Consider the following 14,110-nt stretch of genomic DNA (forward strand, 5'->3'; position numbering starts at 1 on the left):
TATTTAAATGTTCAGATTTTAAGATTTGAATGAGGCAAAATAACATGCTTTTTCTCTCAAATATATTGTTATAATCATTTGTTTCAGATGTACAGTAATTATTTTCTGTATAAAAATTAATTTTGGGTTCAAAAAGTCTTTTTTCAAACTTGAGTCTTGAAAAAGAGGGGGTCGTCTTATAAACGGGGCCATCTTATATTCGGGCCAATGCGGTATTTCAACGAAACAAAGGAGGGTGCACTGTTGTATCCTGTCTCTTCAATGCCAAGCTTGCATATCAGGCTGCACGTGGGCTGTGACTGAACACCTAAAGCGCTGTCACCCAGTTGTAATTTTGGAAGACGACAGGAGACAACAAGCTGGCAGATCGTAAGTCCATCTAACTAACGACATGTTTTATTGAAGTTGCTAACCCTGTCGCGATTTGCAATGAGTCCATTTATTGCACGGTAAATAAAAATGAGGGCGGTAATTTTCACGGCTGCGTTTTATCGCCGCGTGCGTGTGTGGGTGCATGCATTTGTGCTTGCGTGTTGATGGCATATGACACTCCAGTAGTTCCTTTCACAGATGTTTATTGTTCATCAACACACCGTAGAATTAAAGTTCAGACATACAAAATAAGGAAACACATCTATATTAAACACTGTAAACGTTAGCTTTGCTAAATTGAGACTAATGGGGGAAAAAGACAACCTACTTTAGCCTGCTATAAAACATTGACAGTCATCTCCAAAACGCAAACTTGCGGTTAAAAGGTGAAATTTCAAACATGAAAAATCGCTAGTTAACAGCATTTGCAAACAAACAAACAAACAAAAAAAAAAAATCTTTTACTGAAAAGTGTTTTTTTTAAAGCTTACGGTTAGCATTTCAAAATAAAAGCATGTCATGTTCGTCACTTAAAAAGCGATTTCTGTAGTTAATCCCACATACTTCAGAATTCAGATACTACACTAAAAATGGCATTAAAATGACACCCATTATAAAATAAATCTGAGTGGCAATGAATAATTATTATAAACACATAGAAAACACAGACAAGGCTGAAAAAGCAGCTTCTGCTCTTGTACCCCTCTTTAAAAAAAAACGCCGTATTTACAGTCAAAAGAAATGTTGAGTTTGATAGAACAATATTTCTAAATGCTGCCATAGCAGATTCCTGGCGCAATCAGCCCCCGAACTATTTTTAATTTGTCCATTTTACCCTGGAAACCCCCGTTTACAGACATCGCGCAACCCCTTTTGTTTCAACTTAGCCATAAAAAGAAGGTAAGTAATCGTATTTATTATTCGAAATGTCTGTCATTTTTAGCTTAGAATCATTAATTGATGTCTAATATTTAGTTTTAAAAAAACGACTTTAAAAAATTATTCATCCCCATATTTTAAACATTTAAACAAATTGCGTCACAATGAAAAAAATGGCGTCTGTAAAAAAGTCACGGATATCTACCTCATAACTATCGCTTAATTGTATTTTTTTCGTTACTGTCGCATATTCCCCAATATTTTAGATGATAAATAATCGATCCAAACAAAGAAACATTAAAAAAAAAAAAACATTTAAAAGGGTAAATATATGAAAATCTCGACCACTCCTTGATGTCTGCGATTTCTGCATCGCGATTCTTGTTATATTACCATGTTTCACCCATAAAATCCCCCAAAAATCCAGTTGTGGCCATTCACAGCTGTGTCTTGACTAGGGATGTCCCGATCCAGGTTTTTGCACTTCCGATCCGATACTGATATTGTTTTGCACTTCCGATCCGATACCGATACTGGCCGATACCGATAGCGGGCTATCTGAGCATGTATTAAAGTTTTAAGTTATTTAGCCTCCTTACTTAGTTGTCAGACTCATTTTGAAAAGGGTTTTAGTACTCTTGTTAACAACTAGCCAGCTGAATTAGGTGAGTTTGAATAACACACAACGGCTGGTAACAAGAAACTGACCTGTTTATTCAGTGACAAACACAAAACATTATAAATAACAAACAAATGGCATAGTCAGTCAGTAAAACGTGCAAATAATATTGTAAACTGTCTTAAAAAAGCAAAACACACAAACAACCTCAGTGGAAAATCCCACAAACCCCCCAAGCTATTAGATGCTTTTAGTGTTTCGTGCATTAGTTACAATAATTGTATAAAAAGCCTCTCAGGTTTAAATAAACGACTATTTCAGTATCAAGTTGACATTTTAAAACAGTAAATAAAATACTCAAGTCCCCATTCTGTATCAGCAGCTTTAAACTACATTCAATTCATTTAATTTTGCGAATCAACTGTTGAAGTAGTTAAAATTGCTCCCGTTATTCCATAATTTCCCTTCTGTCTACTTTCGACATATGAAAGTTTTAAAACTCTTTTGAAGATAGATTCAAGTCAAGATTTTGCCGATTTAGGAGTATTTTAGATAAAAAGTTAATTAGGTTCTCTTGGAAGGTTCACAACAGCCTACACGGGAAGTCTTCTGCTTTAAGATGGCGGCTGTTTACTAACGCATCTAGTTTTCAATACTTCAATGTTGCCAATGCAGTCGAGTCTGTCGTTTTGCATCTAGTTCTATATACATATGATATCTATTATCTCCAGTAAAACGACGTTGACGTAGTTTGTAGCGGCTGTCAGCAGCAGTCAGGTATTCTTGTGTTTTTTATCCAGCGGCATGAGTTGAGCTAAAGCCATGAGTTGAGCATTGGCATTACCCGGGTATATGACAAGCATGTTTACTCTCGGGACGCAATGCGGTCAGTTTCTCATTGCATCCCAAAGACCGCGATGTGTATTAGTTCCGCTTTACTTGACATATTTCAATAATCGGAATTTGGATGTTTGTGAATCGTTCTTGAATCTTCCACGGCCGAGTCGCTCAAGGATGTAATGACGGCTGGGCATGTTGTACCGTGGTTCTAAGTGTTGGATGGTGCGTCTTTACTCACGAGAGATAATGGCTCGTCATCCAGAATGAATTCTACGGCAATGACTCTTGTTATTCCCTGGGCTTTGGGACTGTCGAGTGCCAGTTTGTCACGCATAGCAGAAGTTTCTGCCAGTGTTAGTTGCGTAAGACCTTTCTTTTTGTCTTCGGTTTTCTTAACATACTCCTTATATTGTTTGTGGTAGTATTTCGCTAAATGCTTGATTAGGTTGGTTGTATTAAAACTTCTTACAGCTTTACCACCACGCTTGAATTTATTGTGGCATTGTTGCACTCTGCCTCTTCCTCTTTGTCGTCCTTTAAGGTGAAATGATCCCACACAGCTGACATTTTTACCGATAAAGTCTCTGGGTAAATTGGGAGACGGTAAAGTAGTTTGTTGAAGGTGTGCCGTAAAATGCGGACCAGATTTTAGGGAAACCAAAGCAAAAACTGGAATGGATTATGTAAATCGGTGCGCTGGAAAACGCGGACCGGACTTTCAAAAAAAAAAAAAAAAAAAAAAACTGGATCAGATGTCTGGATCGGAATTTTTCCGTGTCGGCCGATCAGATACCGATACATTTTTTTTGCCCATATGGGCGTTCGATCTGATCCAAATATCGGATCGGGACATCTCTAGTCTTGACACTCAGTGATACATGCTACATGGGTTTTTGGATCAAAAAGAGGTAAGTTCGCGATAATTCATTCATTCATATCTCGTTAAAATCATGACGTCTTTAATCATGCTCGCGCATGCTCTCACCTCCAGTTAGGTTTTTGCTGTTTAAAAAAATGTTGTTTTTAAAAAAAAATGCCCTCCTGTTCAAAATGTTCATTCCCCCAGAAAACTATCAGCATTTGACCTCATTGATTTATTATTGTTACTTAACCCTTTAAGGTCTGGGCCTATTTTGTCTGATTTTGCATGCCTTTGAAGTTGCCTTTATATTTCAAAGAAAGAATTGTTTACGATGGCCTGGTTCGGTCCCTTTTTTTGTGACACCTTGAACTTCATGTCCAAACTGTTGTTTCCTTCACTGACCAATTATAATTCATCATTTTGGGCCCAAAAAGACCAAAAATTCCAAAATCGTTTTGTGAAAATTTTTAATATTGATGTCCAATTGACAACCAAACATGCGTAACGAACCGTTTTGAAACTTTATAATATTTATTCAACATGTTAGGATGAACAATCAACCAAAAAAATTTAGAATAAATAGTCTTATATTTGACAATTCAACATAAACAACAGGTATAGCCATAGGCGTTTTTTGCTTTTATACATGCTCTAGTCAAAACAGGTTATATACAGCAGACCAAACAGTGAAGAACAGTGAAAAATATATACCATCTAACACAAAAAGTGTTTAGAGGCCATCTCTTTATGAGTTTAGGTATTGCGGCCCATCACCTGATGAAAACTATGTACACACAATGAAGCTTCTTGAACACACATTTATATACACAAATTGAGAAGACTGATTGTGGGGAAAAAAAAAAAAAAGCATTGGAAAAAAAAGTATTTTCAAAAATATTTACAATAAACAAGTTAAATTTTTTTCAGGCATGCCACTCCGAAAAGCTGTTTCGTCCTGGAATTCCTTGCCTTCCAATAATCTTGCACAGTTGGAAGTGAAACCAAAGACATGTACAAGAGGAGTCCAATAAATTTTTCAAGCTCCTCCGCTGTAGTGTCTGTCCACACAAACTTTTTCCCAATCTCTTTTCGGACTCTGCCATACTGGTTTGTGTGTTTGCACATATTCATCATTGTCGATGAGGTGAAGAACAAGTCAAAAAGTTCTTTTGGGGTGTATGCATGTTCACGATTCACCTGAGGTCCTGGTGGTCTCCGGGGTGTGAACCGGCTGCACTGTGGGGCAGTGTCTGTGTCTTGCTCTGTGCTCCATGGCACAGGTGCAGGCTGAGCCAGTGGTGATCGGCTTCTGCCGCGCTGACTTCTCCAGCCTCTCCTCCGCTGACATCTCATCGCTCTTCCGTGATGACCCCTTCTCCCTCGTCCTCTTTCCATTCGGGCAGTGAATGTAGATTTTTCATTGTCACTATAAATGTACATGAAAAAAAAGTCAGTATTTATGAAAATAATAAAGTATAAAATAAAAATATATACAGCAATAAATAATAATGGAAATCTATATGTATGACAATAGAAAGAATACCATAGCAATACCATAGCTGATGAATATGTGCTACATCCCTAATCTTCATATAGAAAGAAGAACACAAATTATAAATTCCTGCCTGGGATACACACAGTGCACGTACGACTTTGATCTGATATGCACATTTTATTATTATATACACAAACACACACTTATATTGCATCAAAATTAACTTTGTCTTGCAATATCAAAAGAAACTTTCAAAAGAAGCTTTTTCAGCAAAAGTGAGTTGGCTTACCTCTGCTCGTCAATGGCGTCACCCACGTGTTCAATCAGTCACTATCTTCACTCAAGGACTCTTCCGAAGAAGACGATGATGACGAATTTAGACCATCCTCTTCCTCAAGTTGATCAAAAAGCACAATTGCTTGCGCTAAATTTAGTTTTCCGTTCATTCTCAAAGTCACACAAAGTCGCTGCTTGATCCAAACGGCCGTCGCTCGCCACCTCGCTGCTTCAGAACACTCCTCCCTCTCTTTCGGTGGAACCTCGCACGGCAGTTTTATTTATAAAAAAATAAAATAAAATAAAACGCATTTTGTGCTTCCACTGTGACTTCGAAAGGGTTCGTTTGATTTGTGTTTTTTTCATGGAGCTTCCGTTTTGAAAAAGGACAAGAAATGATCGAAATATAGACATAAACAAATGATCCATGCAGCGTTTTAATGTTTTTTTGAGATGACAATAAAACTATCAAACTTAAATGACAATATCTCACGTTTTAGTTGGTCGATTGACTTCAAATAATAACGAGAGTAAACCGCAACTTCCGCACTTTAAAACGAGACCAACCAACGGCATGTGGGTGATGCAATTAAAACGTGAGGGCGCTTCAAAGACGACGTGCGCTGAGGACGCGCCGGCGCGTCCTTCGACTCTCAAGGGTTAAGTGTTAATTGGTACTTTAATAAAGAATTTAAGTGTTCCAAAATGTTTTTGTGAATTAATAAGCGTCAACAAAAACTTCATTGCTAAATTAGTAAAATAATAAATAAATAAATATTAGATTAGATTAGTCGACTAATCATAAAAAGAGTCAGCTGACTAATCGGGAGAAAAGTTGTCGTTTGGGACAGCCCTAGTAGTAACCCTCCAAAGAAAAATTTGTAAACTGCTAACAGATGAACTCAAATACAACAAGGCAACCACAAGAGATTCAAATCAAATTTGTTTGTGCATAAAAAGCTACTCATTAATAGATGCGTCATTGCCTAGCCTGTGTGTGTGTGTGTGTGTGTGCCTTTATAAGTCTGTTCAGACTTCACAAGTATAACGAGGGTGTTTGCAGCAGTGAAGGAAAATATGTTGAGTGGGAGGCAACACACACACACACACTCACGCACACACACGTACAGGCTGCTAATGATCACCCACACACACTCTGCCTCCATTAAAGTCACGGTCTCCTCTTTTCAAAGTCGCACAATTCAGATGAAATGAATCTTCCACTTAAGAATGCTGCCAAAGTGTAAACCTCACGTGTTGTTATAAGCATGCAGGTGTGTATAGAAGTGCAAGAGCACGAGTTCAGCATGTGTGTATCTAGTGAAAGCGAACAGGTTAAGTGGAAAGAAATGAATGTCAAGGTTGGGTAACAAAAGGAGGACGCCTAAAAGGCTGTTGTACACAAGACACATGTATTTTGTTTGTTAGTTTTTTTTTTTTTATTCTCAGTAGTAGAGGTCGACCAATATATCGGCTGGCCATTATATCGGGCTGATATATGGACTTTTTTCCAACATTGGCCATTGGCTGATTAACGACAAAAAATAAGCCGATAAAAAAGGATTTTAATCAGGCGTCTTTGTGGGCAACTGTGGCCGCCGCTGACTGACGGTAGGACCCCGGAAGGACCTTGCAGCAGCTTGGAGGCAGGCTGCTATAGTAAGCTTCAGGCTTGCCTGGTTTGTAAATATTGTAAAAAAAAAAAAAAAAAATTATCTTGCATGAGAGAATATGCAATGTTGCTTTAGCCTTTTAAAGTGTTTACTTAATGATCCTTACATTCTAAATGTAACTGGTAGCCTTAGCATAGCATTCGCGTTAGCATTAGCTTTAGCATGCAAGTATCCTCTTAAACACTCGCTCTAATACATTTTATTTTTATTTAACTTGTTTACATCTCATCTTGAAGTCCTGGTGGGTTTAATTATTTGAAATTAATGTACTGTTCTTGCTGAGTGAGTAGAATTATAAAAAGAAGCGCTGCGTTCGTTGGTTTGGTAGCACTAGACCAAATTAATCCTTTAAGTCTCAGGTCATCACGGTAAATTTGAAGCTGTTGAAGCATTTTTTAAAAAATGTCTTTTGTAAAATAAGTGCTTTAAAAAAGAAGGAAATCGGCCTCAAATATCAGCTTACAAAATCGGGTTTGGATATCAGCAATCGGCTGAATTTTTTTTTTAGATATCAGAATTGGCATCGGCATTTGAAAATTCCATATCAGTCGACGTCTACTCAGTAGTGCCATGCAATATGTGGAAAAAAATCTATCACAATATGGGCCATTTTATTTTCCCACACTCATTTTATTTTTTAATTGACCTGCCACAGATGTGTAATGTATAAAGTAGTGCTGCAACCTAAAACTGTGCATTGTAAACAGAAGTAGCATTGTAGCGTCCATATTTTTTCTAAAATGTAAAGATATCTACGCATATACTCGATGTATACTTTGTCATGGCCCGTCTGTTTTCAGCATTGAATTTAAATTTTTTTTTTAATGGTGAGAAAACCAACTTACTGTCGGTGGTGTCTGAGTCGTTGCTGCTGGTGGAGTATTTCCTCCTCTTGGTCTCGCTCTCCATCTACCACACCACCGCCGAGATGAGAACCAAGAGAGAGAGAGAGAAAACAACATTAGCTATTACAGGCAAAACGAATCTGAGTACGTGCCAGTTTTTTCTGACTGAGAAAAATATTGGTGCATCATAATGGTCTAAATATTGTGTAATTTTGCTATGGTAATTTATACAGCTAGTACAAAGTGGGAAGTATATGAGTGCTCCAACTTGCAAGAGCCGTCATGACAATTTTTTGCAATGCGTAGCATGTAATAGACATATTTCGTATGAAAAAAAGAAAAGGGATTTCTTTTTTTCCATCCACAATTTGATTAAACAGCAAATTTGTCGTGTATCCTTTGTAACCGTGTCATCGGACTTGCGCCCGCATGTTTTGGACACTCGGGTGAAGAGAGGGGTGGAGCTGTCAACTGATCACCACCTGGTGGTGCGTTGGCTACGATGGCAGGAGAAGATGCTGGCCAGACTTGGCAGGCCCAAACGTATTGTGAGGATCTGCTGGGAATGTCTGGCAGAATCCCCTGTCAGAAAGAGCTTCAACACCCACCTCCAGCAGAACTTCTCCCTTGTCCCAGGGGAGGTGGGGTACATTGAGTCCGAGTGGACTATGTTCCACACCTCCATTGTTGAGGCAGCCGATCAGAGCTGTGGCCGTAAGGTGGTTGGTGCCTGTCGTGTCAATCCCAGAACCCGCTGGTGGATACCAGTGGTAAGGGATACCGTCAAGCTAAAGAAGGAAGCCTACCGGGTCTTTTTGGCCTGCGGGACTCCGGAGGTAGCTGACAGGTACCGGCTGGCCAAGTGGACTGCAGGTTCGGCGGTTGCCGAGGCAAAAACTTGGGCACGAGAGGAGTTTGGCGAGGCCATGAAAAACTACTTCCAGACGGCTTCGACAAAATTCTGGTCCACCTTCCGGCGTCTGAGGAGAGGAAATTAGTGCACCATTAACACTGTGTATAGTGAAGATGGGGTACTGCTGACCTCGACTCTGGACGTCGTGAGTCAGTGGGGAGAATACTTCAAAGACCTCCTCAATTCCACCGACACGCCTTCCTTTGAGGAAGCAGAGTCTGGGGACTTCGAGGCGGGCTCTCCGATCTCTGGGGTTGAAGTCACTGAGGTGGTTGGAAAGCTCCTTGGTGGCAAGGCCCCAGGGGTCGATGAGATCCGCCCGGAGTTCCTCAAGTCTCTGGATGTTGTGGGGCTGTCGTGGCTGACACACCTCTACAACTTCGCGTGGGCATCAGGAACAGTGCCTCTAAGGGGGGGTTGGGGGGGACCAGAGGGTGTGTTCCAATTATAGAGGGGTCACACTCCTCAATCTCCCCGGTAAAGTGTATTCGGGGTGTTGGAGAGGAGGGTCCATCGGGAAGTCGAATCTCAAATTCAGGAGGAGCAGTGTGGTTTTCGTCCCGGCCCTGGAACAGTGGACCACCTCTACACCCTCGGCAGGGTCCTCGAGGGTGCATGGGAATTTGCCCAACCAGTCTACATGTGTCTTGTGGATATTGAGAAGGCGTTCGACCGTGTGGCTCGGGGAGTCCTGTGGGTGGTGCTCCAGGAGTACTGGGTACCGAGCCCGTTGGTGAGGGCTGTTCAATCCCTGTACGACCGATGTCAGAGTTTTGGTTGCCGGCAGCAAGTCGAATTTGTTTCCAGTGAAGGTTCATAATTTTTATGGACAGAATTTCTAGGCACAGCCGAAGCGTTGTTTGGTGACATCAGCATTGCATCTCTGCTTTTTGCAAATGATGTGGTGCTGTTGGCTTCATCAAGCCGTGACCGCAAACTCTCACTGGAGCGGTTCGCTGTCGAGTGTGAAGCGGTTGGGGTGAAGATTGGCACCTCCAAATCTGAGGATGGTCCTCAGTCGGAAAAGGGTGGAGTGCCCTTTACGGGTCGGGGATGAGATCCTGCCCCAAGTGGAGGAGTTCAAGTATCTTGGGGTCTTGTTCACGAGTGAGGGTAGGAGGGGGCGGGAGATCAACAGGCGGATTGGTGCAGCGGCTGCAGTAATGCAACTCTGCATCGGTCCGTAGAGGTGAAGAAGGAGCTGAGCCGAAAGGCGAAGCTCTCGATTTACCGGTTCATCTACGTTCCTACCCTCACCTATGATCATGAGCTGTGGGTCGTGACCGAAAGAACAAGATCCCAGATACAAGCGGCCGAAATGGGTTTCCTCCGCAGGGTGTCCGGGCTCTCCCTTAGAGATAGGGTGAGAAACTCGTTCATCCGGGAGGGACTCGGCCTTGAGCCGCTACTCCTCCGCGTTGAGAGGAGCCAGCTGAAGTAGCTCGGGCATCTAATACGGATGCCTCCTGGACGCCTCCCTGGAGAAGTGTTCCGGGCATGTCCCACCGGTGGGAAGCCCCGGGGATGACCCAGGACAGGCTGGAGAGACTATGTCTCTCAGCTGGCCTGGGAACGCCTTGGGATCTTGCTGGAGGAGCTGGTTGAAGTGGCTGGGGAGAGGAAAGTCTGGGCCTCCCTGTTAAAGCAGCTGCCCCCGCGACCCGACCTCTGAGCAAGCAGAAGATGATGGATGGATGGATGGATGGATGGATGGATGGATGGATGGATGGATGGATGGATGGATGGATGGATGGATGGATGGATGGATGGATGGATGGATGGATGGAACGAACATCTTAATCAAAAAACGCAAACGTTTCAGATTAGGGAGATGCTTGAACAGAATAACTGAATTTCCATTCATTTCAATGGGCGACTCAACTCGTATCTCAAGGCACTACCGGAGTGACATTTGAACAATGAGGTATGAATAATAATAAGTATAAGCATAAGTACTGTACGTAAATACAGTATGCATAACATTGCTCATACACGCAGTATGCAATTCAATCCGTATTATTGCGCTGTCCAGAAACAGACATGCAGTGAATGCAAGCACAAACACAAGTACACACAGAAGGCAGAGGTCAGTCAGTTTAATAGAGAATCTGTGCATATAAATTGCTTCATAACACTACTGCAGCTCAAGTGTGTGTTTGTGTGTGTGGGTGTGTGTGCATCCTCCTGCCTTGCCATCATTGTTTTCACCTTCACCTGTCCCTCATCTCTCATCCCTCTCTCTCACTCTACTCAGAGTGATATGGGCAGAAGTATTGGGATACCATCCAGTTGCAATCTCAATTCAGTGGTATTAAACAGGGTGCAATCTTAGAACATCAATTCTCAATCTCTAACGTAAATTCAGTTCTCTCATTGGCTGCCATTGATGGCAATAGATGTCCAATTCATTTGAACTGGGAGAGTGGCAGTGAATAAACATTTGTTCATTTGAGGCCAAACTTCCCACATTACTATTAATAAATCCATTTGAATAGCTGCAGAAGGATGAAAAAAGCCACATGATTGGACGCACTGACGGCAATAGACGTCCAAATCCAGTTTCTCTTGCGAAACTTGGCATTCTTGAATGAAAATAAACCGCAGTTCAAAACCCATTCATTGGCAATAGAATGAACTCATTCAGAAAAATGTTCACGAAGCCAATGTACGCTACGTTCACTTTACGTTGACCCAAAATATGAACTAGTTCGGGAACAAAACTGTCCAAATTGCAACCATAATTTGCAACCCTAACACAAATTTCATAGCAGAGCCCTAATCCTGCCTTGAAACCCTGCTTCTTACCAGATAATCAGAAATATACAGTGTCCATCCCAGCATGACGGCGTACCATCAACCCCCTCCCCTTTCCCTTCTTTCTTCATCCTCCTCCTCTTCCTCACTGCACCACGTGGTGGTCCTTACCCCCGTTTTGGACCAATCACGCCCCGGCGCGCATACGAGGATGCATACATAAGCTTGTCACGCCCACACGTACACGTGCATGCTATATGTACACATGTGAGTGGTATGTGATGGAGAGATGAGGGATGAAAAACATGAAGGCTTGTAAACAACATACCGCCACACAGGACCCCCGGCGAGGGGGGATATGAAACACACACATCATGACTCATCTCCGGTTTCATACCCAGTGGGAGGGGGGTGCGTGTGTGTGTGTGTGATGATGGGAAAAGGGGTTTGAGGTGCTGATGGAATGGGGGGGCTTTCGTGTCACAAATGGGAACATTTAACAAGCCTCCAGACGATTCCGCTATAATTGATTCAACAGTGAGCGGGTGTAGAAGAATGTACAGCGTATACTTCGACCAAAGCACAACAGGACTAGAAGAGAATCATCATATTTCAGTGCCATTTACGGCAATAGACGTCCAAAAGTGACTCCATTGATGGTGAATTAATTGTTTGTGAATATAAATGTGTTCACCACTAGTGTACTCCCACCCATTTGAACTGGGAGGGTTGGCAGCAAATGAACGAACGTTCATTCGCTGCCAACCCTCCGAGTTGGATGTCTATTGCCGCCAATAGAAGACATCAAGTTCACTATCGAACCCATACATCGCTTTCGAATCCATCTGTCATTATAGTTTTACGTCATCGTACCTGTCACTCTATGGAAATGGCAAAGGTGCTGCAGTCACTCGCACACCAGACCTGGAGGTAAACACCCACCAGTCCCCCCACAACAACCCCTCCTCTTCCTCATCCTCCAAAGCCTGCTAGATCTGCACAGCACGAAGCAGCAGCAGGAGGAGAAGGCGGAGGTGTGGGTAGAGGGGTTGCTCTAATTCCTAGATGTGTGTGTGTGTGTTTTTTTGTGTGTGTGTGTGTGTGTGTGTGTGTGTGTGTGTGTGTGTGCCGGCATGCTTTGCCTTCCTAAAAGCAGAACTGCACCCCCACCCCTCCTCTGTGCTAAGGAACCTGCAATTCCTCCGAGGGCTGTGAAGGTGCACTTCCCAACGCCACCCCACTGCGCATGCGTACCGCATCCGTGTCACTATCTGGCAAGTTTGTAGTTGCTGCGATTCGTGCACAATTTGTTGCCATTTCACCCCCTCCCCCCCCAAAAAAAAAAAACACTTGCCAACTAGCGCATGCGCATTAACGACATGTGGTTTCCTCTTTAAATGTGTGACTTCCATCACGCACACACACCTTGACTCACACAAATGGCATCAGGATGCCACCAGAACCACAAAGTGGACCTCAACAGCTTATCATGGCGTCACTATATGCACTTTATTATGATACATTGTGTAATTTATGTCAAAGTTCTGCATCAGAACCACTAAAAGCGCTTCACACTGCATCACATGTCGTAATATTCATTCACTAATTGTCGTAATATAATATTGATGATAATTTAATGTAATAATCGAGGGTGTTTAACCCGTTCTGTTATATTACTCACGAACTAGATGTGCATTTCTCCTTTAAATGTATTATTTCCATCACACAAAGTTGACACGGACATTTACCAGGATGCCAAAGTGCTGCATCAGAACGCGGACCTCATTATACCAATTCAAATGACTTAAATCTTATTTAGAATACACTTTCATAAAAACAGGTGCTTACCTTGTTGTTCCGGGGAGGGGGTCCCAGCGATTAGGAGACCATCGAGATCCAAGCACATGTAAATTTTGTTCCTCTGGGTTAACTTCCACGTTGGGTTGACAGGACCCTGCCCCCTCCCACCCACCTTGACAGTTTTTAAAAAATGCACACAGGCAGAAGACACAAGGATTCCAAATAAAATCCACAAAAATATGGGGAGGCGGGAATGCGATGGAGGAAGCACCGGTTCACGGAGCCGAAAGACCGGGGTGTCGCCTCCGCCGCAACCGTCTTTCAGTGCGCACTGAGCGGCTTGCTGTGCATGACATGCCGCTCACTGGAAAAAAGCATGTCGCACTACAATTTTTTTTTTTTTTTTTTTGAATTGGCGTCAAAAACGGATAGGTAAAACAGATGCCCCCTGAAAGATTGCGAGCCAGTTTGTTTCGCAATCCTCCACCTCTCTTCTTCTTCCAAAACACACTACCAGGCTACCACCTCCTCCTCGTCCCTCTCTGGCCGGGCCGCACGGTGCTGGACGCCGCTGTGTACAAGACAAACGTCCCCCTCCGTCAGGCAACGCTTGCACGCTCCTCCTTTCCCCCACGTTTTTTTTTTCAAATAGAGAGGCTAAACAAATGTGGAGGAGGAATGGAGCAGTGAAGCCTCAGCTTGAAAACTCTTTTGGCGCCATATTTATGGCGTACTTTGAATTGAGTAGCACGGTTGTTGCACTTCCTTGTCGTGCCAATGCC

General features: G+C 42.6%; 1 protein-coding gene across 1 annotated transcript in view; it reads right to left on the minus strand.

Annotated features, from left to right (window-relative positions):
• The window catches only part of jade2 (jade family PHD finger 2), a 122,356-nt gene extending 108,246 nt beyond the window's left edge, over positions 1-14,110 (minus strand). The window contains exons 1-2 of the mRNA XM_057821972.1: positions 13,377-14,110; positions 7,862-7,925 (exon numbers count right to left, since the gene is read on the minus strand). Coding sequence (XP_057677955.1) covers positions 7,862-7,925 — 64 coding nt within the window. The 5' untranslated portion in view covers positions 13,377-14,110. The remainder of the gene's footprint in view (positions 1-7,861; positions 7,926-13,376) is intronic.

The sequence above is a fragment of the Corythoichthys intestinalis genome, chromosome 18, assembly GCF_030265065.1.
Source record: "Corythoichthys intestinalis isolate RoL2023-P3 chromosome 18, ASM3026506v1, whole genome shotgun sequence".
Lineage (NCBI taxonomy): Eukaryota > Metazoa > Chordata > Actinopteri > Syngnathiformes > Syngnathidae > Corythoichthys > Corythoichthys intestinalis.